This window comes from Lepidochelys olivacea, assembly GCF_965140295.1.
Source record: "Lepidochelys olivacea isolate rLepOli2 genome assembly, chromosome: 8".
Classification (NCBI taxonomy): Eukaryota; Metazoa; Chordata; order Testudines; family Cheloniidae; genus Lepidochelys; species Lepidochelys olivacea.
In genome coordinates this window covers 18,178,681-18,194,261 of record NC_140418.1, presented here as the reverse complement: position 1 = coordinate 18,194,261, position 15,581 = coordinate 18,178,681, and the positions used below count along the sequence as shown (strand labels likewise).

Sequence of the window (15,581 nt, the reverse complement as noted above, 5' to 3'; positions counted from 1 at the left end):
GGCTTCCTACTCCCCAGGAGAACCTGTTGGACCTCCTCCAAACAGAGTTCAGCTACGCAGCATCCATGCCGAGGGGTTGCTGGGAGGATCTTCCCAAATATGGTGATCCCTATCTTGGAGACCAATGACAGCAGGCTGGTGACTTCGGTCCCTTGATCAGTCCCAGGATCTGTACCAAGCTCTTAGTGATGTGAGGGATTGGTCTTGGTGCTCCTGTGGGGGGGCGAGGGGGAAGCCTCAGTGAGTCTGTGCCAGGCTACCAACGAAATATGCCTCGAATCCCGCTGTCAGTGCCCAAGGTCCAGGGACTAAAGAGGGCTCCACTGAGCCTGCCTCTTTAGCTCTGAGGTACGACGGCTTCGGGTGGGCAAGCAGTGGCGGGATGTCCCATGTGATGGGGAACGGTGCTGCTGAGGTCCCAAGGTGGGTTTACCCTGAGACTGGGGTACCGCTGGAGCTGGTGTGGACAGCATTAGAAGCGTCAGGATCTCCTGATCTGCCTGTAGGGCTTTGGGCATCGATGGCACCTGAAGCTGACGGAGGCCTGTACTGCTATCCAGACTCACAGGCAAGGTATGGGATGGGCTGCACCACTCGACTTGAACTGGGGCCTGACTTCCTGAAGGGGGCGCTGAGTTGCCCAGCGCAGGTCTTGGCTTGCCCCGAGGCCTTTCCTTTCTCTTTCACTGTCTTCTTCTGCTTCTTGGCCGGAGCTCTGGAGGGGGTTTGGTGCCGGCTCATGGACGGTGCTGGCAGGCACTGTGCACCGACACCGCAGTGCTCGGTGCCGCCTCGGACCATTATTCCCATGCCACACTGAGTGCCGACTCCCCCAGGAGTGTTTGCAGGCAGTTGTCCTGCTTCTTTTTTGACCTGGGTTTGAAGAACTTACGAAGACGACACTTGTCGCTTATGTGCCCTTTGGCCAAGCACCTTAGGCAGCTACTATGTGGATCGCTGATTGGCGAAGGCCATTTGCAACTATTGCAGGGCTTAAAGTCTAGGGACCGGGGCATGCCCCATCCCAAGGCTGAGTCCTGTTTGGGACTAATGAAAACTACTACTAAGGGTAACTAATTCAACTATATACAACTATATTACAGGTTTTATAATGTAAAAGAATGGAGAACAAAACACTGCCAGCCGAAGCAGCAGACATTCCAGCACCATCCCTGGTGGCAAGAAGGAACTGAGGGTTGGGGAAACCAGTGGCGCCCCTTATACCGTGCCATATGGGCGCCACTCCAGAGGATGCCAGAGCCGGACCCCTATAGATCCTGCTGCGGGAAAAACTTCCGGCACTGGTGCATGTGGCGAGCACACACCCCTAATATGGAATGGACATGAGCAAGAACTTGAAGCAGCAGTGCTTTACTTTTTAAGCTACACAGAGAGAAAGGGTCGGCTAGGAAATGCCTTTGGTGGGTAGATAAATACACATACATGTTTCCGACAGACTGTAAAAGGCTGTTAAGTATTTTTCATACTTCTAAAGTCCACATTTCAAAAGACTTTAAAGCAATGTAGACAGTAACATACATAACATGACAGAACAAGGGAAAAAGATTCATTTTGCCACATGGTTTTCTGTTTTGTTTTTGGTCTACATACACACTTATGCTCCTAAAACATGAAAGCAATACCCCTGGTAATATACTATTTTGAAGTAAACTGTGTGCTGAAGGTATGAAAGCACACACGTGTGAAGTGTAATATGCATTTGTTTTAATGCATGCATTTCACTATACCAAAGACGTTAACTTTAGTTCAGGAATCTTAATTGTCAGAATTGTACTGACTGCTACATCCACATTACACAATGGGCAGATAGGGGAGCAGTGGCCTGCTCCCATATGCACATACCCACACTCCACAGACTAGCTAGCTAGGGATCTATTTACCACAATATGTGAATTTCAAGTGTTTGAGTTGAGACAATATGGGGGGTTGGACAAATCTATGCACCTGGACATCCATAGAGACTGCAGTGCAGATATACCACATATGGCAAGTATTATATTTGGGCTTGCAAGGATTACATTTTTAAAATCAGTAAATGTCAATTTCACCATACACACAACCCGACAAAAAAAATATTTTCCTCAAAAAAATTTTACAGATCGACAATTAAGAAAAATGCTGCTTGAGAACTTTTTAAGAGTAAAAATCTAGTGATGTATACTTCTGAATTAGGCTTGTTCCAAATGGACTAGCAAATGAATAAAAGTAGGTATGATTTGTTGATTTAAGGACATTCACTTTGTATATTTTGACATGGGATGTTGACAATTTCAAAAATTTATAAACCATTAAAACAGAATGTCAACCTTTAGTGTCATTAACTGTCTGCCCCTCCATAATTTCCTGCAACTGTGAAAATTAAAAATTGATAAAAAGCAAACAAAAAACCCCAACTTAAAAGTAGATATCCACTGAAATTATAAAAAATAAAAATTTAATTTTGCCAAGCCTAGTTACATTTAGTAATCCAAATCCCAGTTTTGGAAAGCAAAATTATATACTTAACTTGTTCTATGATTTTGGGATAGTGATACGACTTATCTGTATTATGGAAATATGAATAAAGACACTCACATCTTCAAGATGCAAGGGGGTGGGGGGGGAGGCTTGTGCATGAAGTTACTTTGAGTTCCTCCATTGGAAGACACTAAAGAAACACCAAGTCTTTAATCTGCAGTACGGAATCATGACTACATTTTTTTTTCCAGTTTAAGTTAACTATCCAGAGCTGACTTACAGAGAAGTGTTGTAATAATTCATCTTTCTCCTCTTCTACGAAGCCACCGACGGTTAGAGCTTTGGGGCGGTGATCTACCACCATATGATTCAATGTGCCCCTTCCTCTCCCACCACGACCTCGTCCTCTTCCTCTGCCCGGAGCAGATATCACCTTTCCTCGACCTACAGGCAAGATACCTAAACGGGCAGCCTGTTAAAAAGAAAGGCACATAGTGGGCAAAGCTATCTTCAGCTTTCAGGGGAGTTGAAAGCTTCACGTAACAGACATGAAGCACTGGGGCAGCACTCCTTACAAACTCACTTCAACCTGTAGTTGACTGAGCTTTTTCCTCAACTCTGTTGTATCTTCTCCAGAAGATAATCTTTTATGAAAGTCCAGTTCTGCATCTAAAAGCTCTTTTTGTGCCTTTAAAAAAAAAAAAATAAAAAAAAGGGGGTATTAGTACTTATCCTCTTAACACCTTATTCCATTTTGTTTAGCCACAAACTTTAGAAGAATCCCTCAGTATCCATATTCCTCTCTAAGCCCAGTGTTCATGCCCAGTAGAAGAAAATGTTCAACCCTGAAGAGAAGACATTGGCATTGTATGTATTTCAACACAGGAATTCAAAACTGGTAAAGTTCCTTTGGAAAAGCAAACTATGATTTCAGTGATCTCTTCTCAGTTGATCATTGAACTATATGGATCAAGAGTAACTTTCAAAAAGCTATTTTCTATTGGAGTTGATGCATTTGCCCATGCTTATACTTATCAGTAGGTATTTTGTTATAAAGATCACAGTGAAGCAATTTTTGATGTTTTCACAGGTATGAAAGGATTTTATTTTATACTAAACACTGCAGGAGGACAATTTTACTCCTTGTGGGAGTGCCAGTTAGTAGTCATTTATATTCCCCACTAATCTATCTTGGCATTTAAATGCTAGTAGAACTTGCTTTGTCCTTGCACCTAAGGCTTTTGCTTATACCTTTCCAATATGGAAAGTTCAAACAATTCTTAGCAATTAAAAACAGTATCCCTAATGCTTTTAAAATATCTGTATTATTGTAAACATTGTGTTACAAGTTACTGAATTAGAAAAGTAATCAATACCTAACTGTCTCATTCATGCAGTACAAACCAGCATGTACTGGGTAACGTGACATAGTTCACATTCAGGACCCAAAGAACAGGATTGGCAAGAAAAACTAATGATTAAATTAGTCAGTTTGATTTCTTCTCAGAACTAGTGTGATACATTTTACTTCAGAAAGCTGACATTCAAGCAATGTCTGTAATCAACTTAAGGTCTGAGATATGCTCAGATTACTATAACAACTAGGTATACCAGTTCCCTGTGTACCAGTGTCCTAAAGTGTATTAGCTTTCCGCTTTATTCTATCCCCATGCTTCACTGTCCACTCTGAAAGATGAGGTGAGAAAGTAAACCTGAAGACAGCTATTACCCACTTGCTAAAAATCATAGTAATGATTTATTTCAAAAGTATGTATGTATGCACGTACGCACACACCTCTGTCTTGGACTTCAGTTTTGACGGTGTGGAGGCTACAGATGAAGTTTTCAATTCATCCTTTAATTGAGAGATTTTTCCTGTTAGTTCTTTCAAGGTCTTCATTATTTCTGCCCTCTCCTCTGGTTTCGTGGCCTTATTTTTCTCCAGCTTAGATATCAACATCTATGTATGTTAAAAAAAGGACAACTGAGCAAGAAGATACAATTTAGACAGCAACCAAATGGAATAAATTTAGTGCCCACTGGAATCAGAATGCAACAGCTAGAATACATTCCAGACTTACCTTTTGGCATTCTATTTGTTTTTCTAACATCTCCTGCTTCTTTTTTCTCATATCTTGTTGAAGCTTCATTGCCTCCTAAGTGAGAAGGACATATTTTCAGTTATTGGGCATATACAAGTTTCTATGATTAGGAAGAACCAGATTAAACCAGAACTAGAACCACTTTTTCTTGGCTGAGATCTAGAGTAACATCCATTTAGTACTAGATTTGTCCTGCAGTGACACACAATGCTACACTGGATGGGGGATGGATTCAGTAAGTCTTTCATTGATAAGTTTCTGATTATCCCATATATAGCCAAGAAAGGTCAATAGCAGCAGCTTTTCTAACACTCCTCCTGCCAACTGCTCAGCTGTTATACTTTTTCTTTAAGCTCTAATGAAGATTAAAAGTGTGTGTGCTGCACAAACATAAAGAGCCTCTGATCCTCATTTACTGTATCACAGTAACACCTAAATGCCCCAAGCTAATGCTGCAACATGCACACAAAAAAAAGGGATAGCACAGACCACTTAAATGAAAACAGGTGTCTCTCCCAATTCCCCTTCATCTTTTTACAAACAACTTTCTCGGTCAAGTAGGGTAATTTAAGTGCCTGAGAACTTTAGAGATAGAGGAAACAATCTCGGATACAGAACACATCAGCCTTACAACAAGAGCATTTCCAGTAAAGACAAAAGAGATAATACACTTAACACCATATGCTCTCTTTACTGCAAGGGGGAACAACTACTGAAAGCCATTTGGCCCACCTAGAAGAGGAAAGTGGCCAAAAGGGCTGCTCCTGATCCTGCTTAGCCACACTGCCTCTCCGCAAGATATCCAGACAGCCCACAGGCTGTACTTAAAAAAAAGAAAAAGTGGGATCACTGTAAGAGTCAGCTTGCCCCAGAACTGCTCACTGCTCTATAGGAAAAGTTGGAGTTAAAGCTAAGTGATGGGGTGTCAGGCTTGGAGGCCCCCTGCTGGAGGCCTCACAGTCCTACCACAACCTATCCAAAAAAAAAAAAAAAAAGAATAGTAGAGGAGAGTCCTCCAAGCTACCTAGAGAGGCTGCAAGGATCAGCCAACCAGGGCCCAGCAGACTCCTATAAAAGGAGCTACAGAGCCAGAGTGAGTTCAGTCTGCTGGCAGGGTCTGGGGGAGCCAGGAAAGTGCTCCTGGCTGGCTGCAGGAGGTGCAAGGGCCAAAGTGAGCAGTTACTGGCAGGGACTCGGGGAACAGGAAAAGTGCTCCTGGCTGGCTGCTCGGACATGAGTAAGATAAGGGCCAGAGGAAAACACAGTAGTTAAAGTGACATGGCACGTGGCTGCTACTTAGAGGGTCCTTGGGTTGGGACCTGGAGTAGTGGGCGAGCCTGGGTCACCCCCAAACAGCCACTGGGCAAGTGGTTAAGCCCTAAGCTGAAAGAAGCCCAGGGAAGGGCTGCATCTAGAACAATGTTACCATCACCAGAAGGGGGGCTAAACTGAGACTGATTCTGCTGGAGAGCTGGAGTCAGTGAACCGAGTTCAAGAAAAGTGGCTGAGTTGGAGAGCTGGGGTCACTGCGGACTCAAGGGAAGGCAAAAGTCACCAGGGAGGAAGCCCCAGTGGCACTGCTCCACTCCAGAGCAGGAATCTTTGCCCCAGTTGAGGGTACCATGATGGGCCCTGTTGGAAGGGCTAAGGACTGAGCCAGAGAAGGTTGAGGGCTTTGAGATAGGCTCTGTAAAACTGTACACCCCAGAAGGTGTGCGCGCGCGGGTTTTCGCGTACACACTGTGCGTGACTTGGCCAGAGAGCTGAGTCACTGGAGACCCGCCTGACAAGCACAGTGCCTGACAGTGGGCACTGTGAGTAGAGAACATGAGAAAAAACTGCAGGCACACTGCAGGGGGCACGCTGACATAAGAGGTCATTTCTTTACAAGGATCTTGACTTTTAGAATATCCATCAAACAAAGTATATACAAGTACCTGTTTCTTTTTAAGGGCCTCTTGAACATCATGGGATTTAGATCCTGTGCCAGATTTCACAGAGGTCTTTAAGTTTGGGGAATTATACACCATTTTTGTATGGCTTGTAGAAGTAGAAAATGTCTGAAATAATAGAACACTAAAATGAACGAGGTTATTATGCCGGAACATAGTTATAAGCACGTGAACAAGCTTTAAGAGTAATGCACCCAGTTTACAACCAAGATAACATGCTTTCTTTTTAGACATTCGGTATTTAGGTGACGCATGACAATTTAATATACAGAGACAAGGTGGGTGAGGTAATATCTTTTATTGGACAAGCTCAAAAACTTGTCTCTTACCAACACAAGTTGGTCCAATAAAAGATACTACTTCACCCACCTTGCCTCTAATATCCTGGGAGCAACAAACTACAACTACACTGCAAACTTAATATACACGCATGCATAGAGGAATCAACAGCATAATTCTTCCCAGAAGAGTAACACCTGAATGCTTGTCAAAGGCAAAAGACAAAAAAAAACCTCTCCCTTCCCTCATCCAAAGTTCTTATTTGGAGAATAATACAGGGAAAGATAAGAGCCAGAGAAGCCATAACAAGGTGATGCTGCCAGTTACACAAACCACAGCAGGATCAAATTTTTCTCTGCTAACCACTATGGAGACTAAGTGTATTACTTCTGCATTATATACAGGTTAGCATTCCCATGCCAACAATATTATGCCTTCTGCTCAGAATTTTAGAAACATGATTCCCATTAAAAGAACAATAGTTGTTCAGCCTAAACCTTGCACGATTCTTCCTCTCCCACTACAAGCATATCCTTTTGTTACCAGGGCTGTTTTGCACCACAGCATCAGTGCAACTCAATCCGCATTACCCTGAACTGTATGAAGATTGCTATAGAACCATATAAAAAAGTACCTACCCATGCAGATCAGTGCACATGAAATTTACAGGAATAAGAAGTGAAATCTTGTCACTAGAGATCTGACTGACTATACTGAGGGATCAGATTTGTTAGCTAAGCAATATCTTTTGACTATTTATTTTTCTAATCATACCTATATTTTAAACCAAGATTCAAGAATTATTTTCCACAGACATTACTCCAATTTTGCAGATAGGATATTGGAGCTACAGAGATTAAATGACTGGCTGGAGGTCACACAGAACGTTAATGGAACAACCACAAATAGAACCCACAAGTCCTATTTAGTCATCCTCTCATCTAACCAATAGTGAAAGTATTAAATTTTGAGATTCACAGGCATAATCTTTGTCAAACATACCTGAGAATCCTCTGCAGTAGCGCTGGACTGATTTAACAAATGTGCTGCATCTGTCTGGTTTCCACCTGCTGCTCCAAGGCGACGTTTAACTGAAACCTTATTAAGGACATAGGCACCCGATGCCAGTGGTTTAGTTATCACCTGCGTACGAGTACATATAAAAAGGAAAGATTATATAGTTGCATTTTTAAAGCACTATCCACTTTGAAGCATCACTGATCTTCAATGCTCTGACCAGTCTGACAAAGCAGCCACATTTTGCATGAAGGCAGTATACCTTTGACACATTGCTATGTACCGTTGCAGCTGGAGGTTGGGCAGTCAGCGTTTGTTGTTGAAGATGAAGCTGGTGATGCAGAGATTGTGGTGGTTGCTGCTGGTGATGGTGCAGGTGTTGCTGCAGCAGTGGTGGTTGCTGCTCATTTTCCCTATGCCACAGCACCCTTATAAATCGATTGTTTAAAACTGCCTCTGTGCTGGAAATGGCCTTTCTGGCCTCATCGTTAGTTAAATATTGAATTAGGGCAGCTTCAGGATCATTCTTGAAAGCAACCTAAAACAGAAGTTCAGCATATATAAACAATTGTCACTGATCCATATTTCACAGGAAACAGCACCTGAAACGTCACAAACATTTGTCAAATACAGTTTTACACCAGAAAGGAGGGAGTTGTATTTTTCAAGTATCGATTACACAAAGATGACACTGATCAAGTCAAAGTCAAATGTCCTCTCACGTACTTTACGCAGCAAAGACGATAGTGTATTTTACTACATACATAAAACCTACCATTGTGCTATCTGCTATCATCACTATTAAATATTCACTATGAAGTGAAACAGGAACAACCATTGCTGCTCCTATCACAGCTGCACTCTGCAACCCCAGTTCTTCCTTTTAAGCTCCTGTGGAAGGGCAGAGTTTGAATCCATACAAGACTAAATATCCACTGTATTAGGCATTTGGGTTACAGAAGCAAGGAGAATTCTGCCCAAAAGGCCAAACAAAGTCACTACAATGCAAGCCACAAAGGTTTACTCCATTTTTAGGAGAAATGCCTCCTAATTCCATGTGATACATTTGAGGGAAAAAAATGTTTTATTCAATGACAATATCAAAGACCAATTTTATTTTTCAGTATGAAAAAGATAATTACATTTTTTAAATACACTATTTTTTGGAGGAAGGTAGATTACTACCAATAGAGCAAGTCATTCTTAATAGAGATAGCTAGATATTTTTGGACTAAAAGTGTCTTTTCTCATATCAAACTCAAAACGTAGGTAGATTTTCATAGGTCCTACTTTTTATTCAGTTTTCCTATCAAAGGCCTAAAGGAAGCCAGGCTACTCTCCCAGCCAAACAGTGGGAAACAGCTGAATAAGATTTTAGCCATACAACTATAAATATTTTGTTTATATAGTGTTCTTCATTCCAGATAATCCCAAGCACCATCACCTGAATTGCAGTCACTTCTGTGGTGGAAAATGGCAGTAAATTGATATGCAGAGACTTTTGGTGAAAGATGCATGGATAAAGCCCTGACCTTATAAGAAATACTATGGGATCTTCAATTCCCATACAAAAAACAGGAAGGATTTTTGTTTACCAGGTCTCTTCCAAAAATCAAGTGTAGGGTGCTCAGTGAATGTTGGGCTTTCAGACCCGATGCTTAACCCCCTTGCTTCACCCCCAGCTTTGGGAGTTTAAAATGCGTCTGTGCAACTAGAAGGTACTGTAATATTTTTAACAGAGTCGAGACAGTAATGCAGAGTGGACCAGGCACAAGAGGCTTCTGATTTAGTCCTTTACCTATCCTGATTTCCCAAATGATACAGTATGTTTTTTTTGACAAACTTATTGGAGAGACACATCAGAAAAAAATAATCTTGATTTTACCTGAATGTTAACAATAGTTCCAAATTTGCTGAAGTGTTCATTGAGTTGTGTAATATTATTCAACTCAGGTGGGATTTTTCGAACTTCCAGCTTGGTGTTAGTATACTGATTCTTTTTCAGAAATCCTGGTTTATTCTGGTTATTGGCTTGCCTAGAAAAAGCAAGAGTGAGATAACATTTATGGGAAACATATTGCATACTAACTACTTAATAGCCTACTGTTCATTACTTAGGTTTATCTTTCTATAAGAAGGGTAGATGACAACCTCAAGATTTAATGAGACTGTAGTATATGTAGCATTTAACATCTGTATTCTCAAATGGCAGGAGCCTGTTCACTCGGCCCCCGAGTCTTTTGAGAGCCTCTGGCTCAGACAATTATATTCAGAACACTGAAAGAAATCCATTTTACATTACTGATTAGTCAGCTGCATTTAGATAATCTCATCATCCCTTATGGCTTTATACTCTGACTTGTTAGTTCTTACTTTCCCATCCAGGGTTTCTTTACAGATGGCCCTTCCATGCTACTTGGAGGTCTTTTCCTGTTGTCTGGCTCAAGCACCACTCTGGTTACATTGCTGCTGTTATTTGCAATGGAAATGGGAGTTTCAGTCTGGATGATAATGTTGGCCGCTGGAGGAAAAAGCAGCATATTATTTAAAGTGCTCTAACAGAGACATCCCCAAAATTAGCATTTAAAGTTTAAAAAGCAGGTTTTTGTTTAAAGAAAAGCACAAGTATACATACTACAGATGGGTATGTTCAGCTGTTAATACTAAAAATCAAAGGTTTTGACAAGCTGCTCAATCTTGTTTATGGAATTACTTCAGGGAATGGAAGTAAGTAGCTTAACAATAAGATAAGTAGTGGAGGGTAAGAATCTCTCTTAAAAATGACTTTGGACAAGCACCATATTAAAATTAGAGAAAAACCCTCAAATTAAACTTCACACTTTAACTTCCGAAGTAAGCATCAACCTATTTAACTCACTTAAAGTATGGTGCTTCAGTCTATATTTGTGGATATCTGTTCAGACCACAATTCACATTGTTTAGCATGACTTGATTTCTTGGGCTGAAGATCAAGACAGAGGTAAGAGGCTGCAGAAGTGCTGGGGAACTGCAGATCAGAACTGGATGCAATTAAGAGAACTAGGGAAGTTAGGAATATTTGCTTACTGCTTGCTTGCATCCTGCTTAGATGCGGCTATTGCCATTGTCTCTCTCTTCCCACATGCCAAATATTCATTCCCCCGAAAAGAAGCTTGTGGAACTGTACATCATTTTATATGGTTTGTACAAGTACCGGAGACTTCGGTAACACCTAGTTACGCTGGTGAGAATGAAGGGCACAGGATGCACAGATTTTTTCATTTTAAATATATAAAAACAACTTCCAAAGTAAGTGCACCTCTCTTCGCCTTGGAAAATTTGAATAGAAGGGATTGAAACAAATTTGCCTGTAATGTTCTGGATTTTCCCCATTACTGAAATGCATTCTCAGAGAGCAGTCTCTTAGAGCTTGTGACGTGTTTATGGCATCACAATCCTATGCTATGGAAATGGCATATCAGATTCCACAACAATACTTTACTACTAGATTCCCTGCCCTACCCTCCTCCACCTCCGGGAGCTTCTTTAATGCTGTTCTGGGCCTCAGTTTTTTTTTTTTTTTTTTTTTAAAAAAGCCTTACATGTGTTATGTGCAAGCTGAAGTTTTTTACCCATGAGAATTAACCCTTCATTTAGACTACTCCATCTCAACTGAATAAATGCAATAGTTCCACATGCAAAGACATAAGATTTCCATGTATGATAGTCTGTTTAAATTAAGATACCTTGTTTAAAATAAGCCAGATCCTCCTGTGGCTAAGACCTGCCACAGCAGCTCCTTTGCCACCACCCTCACTTCAGCTGACACAGGGAGTATATGGAGAGAAGATGGTGTGGACGGACATTCTTGTGCCCCGTTGCCAGAATGAACCTTTGTTACATTAAAGCAGCGTTCAGGCTGCTTATGTTATAATGGGTACGAGTTCAGGATTAGGTAGCTTAAAGCTTTTTGCACTAAGAGCTTGTGTGCATTTGAAAATTAGAGGGAAAGTGATTTGTATTATGCACTAGTCTGCACGCTAGCAAATCAGTTTTAAGTAATAAGTCGGGTTTTTTTAAAAACTTTTAGATGATCAAGTTAGCATTCAAAATTATCTTCTACTTTAATAAGAACTTTGACATTTAAAGTGTGTGAAAGTTATGCCCGAACATTAGTTCAAAGGCTCTATTAGTTTCAGCCTGGAACAAAGAAAAACCAAGTGATGACAGACTCAACTCTGCTCGTAAGAACAGTTAGAGCAGTGTCAAGATACTTTTCTTACCTCTTGGATTTGTATCCATCTCCCCAGATGTTAGGCCAATCAGATTTGGACGCTGTGTCTGTGTTCTAGTAAAGAACTGTCGGTATTGAGATCTACCAGCACTGGTAATACTAGGTGCTTCTGGGTTATAACCATCTGGCTCATACGTATCTATCAAGAGACAGAAAAAAAAATAGGAGGGATTTCTAAATAATTCCAAAATTCCAGGTTAGTTGCCTTGAGGAAGATGGATTTGAATGTAACACGTCTGATGTACTACACTGAGCACATAGCCCTTGTCTCAAGGAAAAGAGACTGCAAAATAGCATTCAGCTATATCACCCTGAAGGTCATCTCCCTACCCACCATGACCTGCAAAACCATGCTGAGGTCCAAGAATTAGAGCCTGGTTTGGATGGGGAGAAGAAATGGGAATAAAATAGGGCATAGAAAATACACAGAGCCTGCAATCTAAAACAATTGAGTAATATTACTGAACTCTGTAGTAAACCCGTGTTCTAGTTTGTCACTGTTGCTAGTTTGAGGTGTGTTAATACTTCAACCTTTTTCATGCTGCTCCTCAATTCAGAAATGAAAGAAGATTTAAGCCATGTGGGTTATTTTTAATAAATAAGCCAGGCAGTAGGGTTTGCAGTGTTGCAAGATAATAACATAATTATCTTGCAACACTGGCTACAACTGTGCCATGAGAACACCTGTTCTCACTTTCAGGGGACATTGTAAACCAGAAGCAGGCAGCATTATTTCCTGCAAATATAAACAAACTTGTTTGTCTGAGCAATAGTCTGAACAAGAAGTAGGACTGAGTGGACTTGCAGACTCTAAAATTTTAGTTTAATTTTCGAATGCAGGTTTGTTTTTTTTACATAATTCTACATTTGTAAGTTCAACTTTCATGATAAAGAGATTGCACTACAGTACTTATATTAGGTGAACTGAAAAATACGTCTTGTTTTTTTACAGTGCAAATACTTGTAATCAAAAATAAATATAAAGTGAGCACTGTACACTTTGTGTTGTTATTGAAATCAATATATTTGAAAATGTAGAAAACATCCAAAAATATTTAAATAAATGGTATTCTATTATTGTTTAGCAGGGCGATTTATCTTAGGGCTGATCGCAATTAAGACCCGAGAACACAAGAGAAGCTAGGTTTGAGAAACAGAGCAAGTGTGGGTCCTTTCAAATGCCACATCATGGATGTCTCATTCTGTCAAAAGTGTAAGGAAAAAATCCCACACAAAACCAGGAGTTGGAGGGTTTCCAGAAATTTTACCAAGTAAATACTGCATGGCCTGGAAACGGAATGACTGACTAGAGAGATTCATCTGACACCAAGTATCAAAAATCCACCAAACCAGCCTTCCACATTGTCAAGAGGCCATTGAAGTTTCCCCAATACATACTGTAAGTTTTAAAATGTATTCTTTCAGAAAAAGCAAGAGTGACAAATGCTTGATCTTCGATATTTTTTAAAAGCGGTTTAGATCTGGATTCTGCTGAGGACTTCTGTTAAGCATATGTAAATTGCCCTCTAGTTGCTCCTTTGTTGTATCCCATCTGATTTCAAGGGCACAGTCAGCGAGTGTTCCGATGGCAATAGTGAGAATTTAAGAGAATTTATGTAGTGTCAAAGCATCAGTAACATCTGAAGAATTAAGACTGATTAATCAATCATGAAGAAAAACCCTGCAATTGAATCATGTGGGGACAACATGGACTGGAAGTATTTGGAGATAAATGAACAAGGATTTCAGCAAGGTAACTGAGTAAGCTAAAGCAACACTGCCCTTCAGAACAAGGAAAACAGAAATGCCAATCGACTCTTCATTACAGGCAACAAGTAGTGTAGCACTAAAGATATTGTTGGATTTAAGTTAACCATTTAAGGTTATCCAGTGACCAGACAGATGAAAGCAGTAACTGAATATATTATGTTTTATATAAAACTCTTTATTTTCCATATTAAAGAGGGACATATTCATCTTTTGGATAATTACAATGAAGTCACAATATAAACGAAGTCTTATCTTTCTAGCTTGCTTTTCTGGTTCCAACATACTTGGAGGTGCAGTCTATTTTGGTAGCTGCATATATTTATTTTAATAGAAAATTAAAAGATGTTACCATAATCAAGAATAGAAGCCTTAAAACTGGCCAAAAATAAAAATAAGGCTGAGAGAATGACAGAGGGAAAAACACCCCCCGTTATTTAGAGGTTTAAGTGTGACACTAGGTTACAAGTTGCAGTGTAAATACTGAGGGTTTATGCCAATAGTTTCACATTACTAGCTGAGGGATCATCATTCAAATGGAATTTCATCCAGGCATCGTCTCCTTAAAGCAGTGTGACCGTGGCATAGGATCTCTGCATCCTCAGGGAATGTGGAGGATCCTGGGGTGAACTAGATTTATTAGTCTGGTCTAAAACTCTTTCCCTTGGTTAGTGCTCAGTGTGCTGGGGGGGAGAGCCACCAGACTGAATGTTTTTAGATTTTTATGCACTGCAAGAAAGTAAAAGTAATCACCATTTATATTATACAACATTAACAGAAGACGTTTTAACTTTACTTTATCCCAGGCAGATTAAGAGACATTTGCTTACGTTCCGATACTGTATACAGTAGGTTCTGGGGTAAAGGAGGAGGTAGTCTTGCTCCCACTTGTGCAAGATTGGGCACTGAACTTGTCCGAGGCTGGTCACGGTTATTCATCAAACCTGACTGTGTTAAAGGTGGTCCTATAATGACAACATTAAATAGATCAGTGACTTCACAGCCCTACTGACACTGAACAAGTTTGGACTGAACTGTTTGTACATTTATATTCAACCTTTACTATAACCAAGTTTCTTGAGATTGCTATATTTTCTAGTCTGAGAGCAATAAAAACTTTCTGTACATGAAACGCCATTTGGGTCATTTACTCAATGATATTTTATCAGAAAGAATAAAGCTTTAAACTAAAAGGCACTCTCTCTTCCCCTGGAGACAATAACTGTTATTGTTAGGGCTTACATTTGCTAGAACAGATCCTCCCTCACTTCCACCAGGGGAATAAAATCTCATTGAGAGCAAGATCACAATAGCGCTGTTTAGCCAGCATCAGCCTCCTGGGTGGTGATGGGGAGGGGAGGGGCCGCAAAGCAGTGACCCTCCCCTGGAGCCACAAACACCACAGGAGCAGACAGCTGGTGTGAGTTCACCATCTTGCTCATGGCAGTGGGGCTCAGACTTCCAGCTTCACCCCTGGGGTGGTGGGTGGCAGGTTCCAGCCACGCGGCAGTGGGCTCTGGCCATGGGCTCTGGCCCCCAGCACCTCATGCACCACCCCCAGTCCTCGCTGGAGCCTCCAGCCACCCACCCATATACTACATCACCTCCAGCCCCTGCTGACTCCCTACCCACCTCCCCACCCAAGGCTTAATTTGTCTTCCGGCTTGCCAGCACTGAGTAAGTCTGCTGTGAAAAGTGGTATTTGTATGTTTG

The 15,581-nt window shown here is 41.0% G+C and overlaps 1 protein-coding gene across 2 annotated transcripts in view; it reads right to left on the bottom strand.

Annotated features, from left to right (window-relative positions):
* RBM27 (RNA binding motif protein 27) overlaps nt 1-15,581 on the bottom strand; it is a 38,953-nt gene that overhangs the window by 9,943 nt on the left and 13,429 nt on the right. Inside the window, exons 8-18 of one of the 2 annotated variants that reach the window (XM_084636916.1) lie at nt 14,699-14,833; nt 12,091-12,240; nt 10,202-10,349; nt 9,714-9,864; nt 8,091-8,366; nt 7,814-7,954; nt 6,518-6,640; nt 4,560-4,634; nt 4,274-4,438; nt 3,062-3,166; nt 2,759-2,950 (exon numbers count right to left, since the gene is read on the bottom strand). In XM_084636916.1, coding sequence (XP_084493042.1) covers nt 2,759-2,950; nt 3,062-3,166; nt 4,274-4,438; nt 4,560-4,634; nt 6,518-6,640; nt 7,814-7,954; nt 8,091-8,366; nt 9,714-9,864; nt 10,202-10,349; nt 12,091-12,240; nt 14,699-14,833 — 1,661 coding nt within the window. The remainder of the gene's footprint in view (nt 1-2,758; nt 2,951-3,061; nt 3,167-4,273; nt 4,439-4,559; nt 4,635-6,517; nt 6,641-7,813; nt 7,955-8,090; nt 8,367-9,713; nt 9,865-10,201; nt 10,350-12,090; nt 12,241-14,698; nt 14,834-15,581) is intronic. The other variant, XM_084636917.1, reaches the window with a different exon arrangement.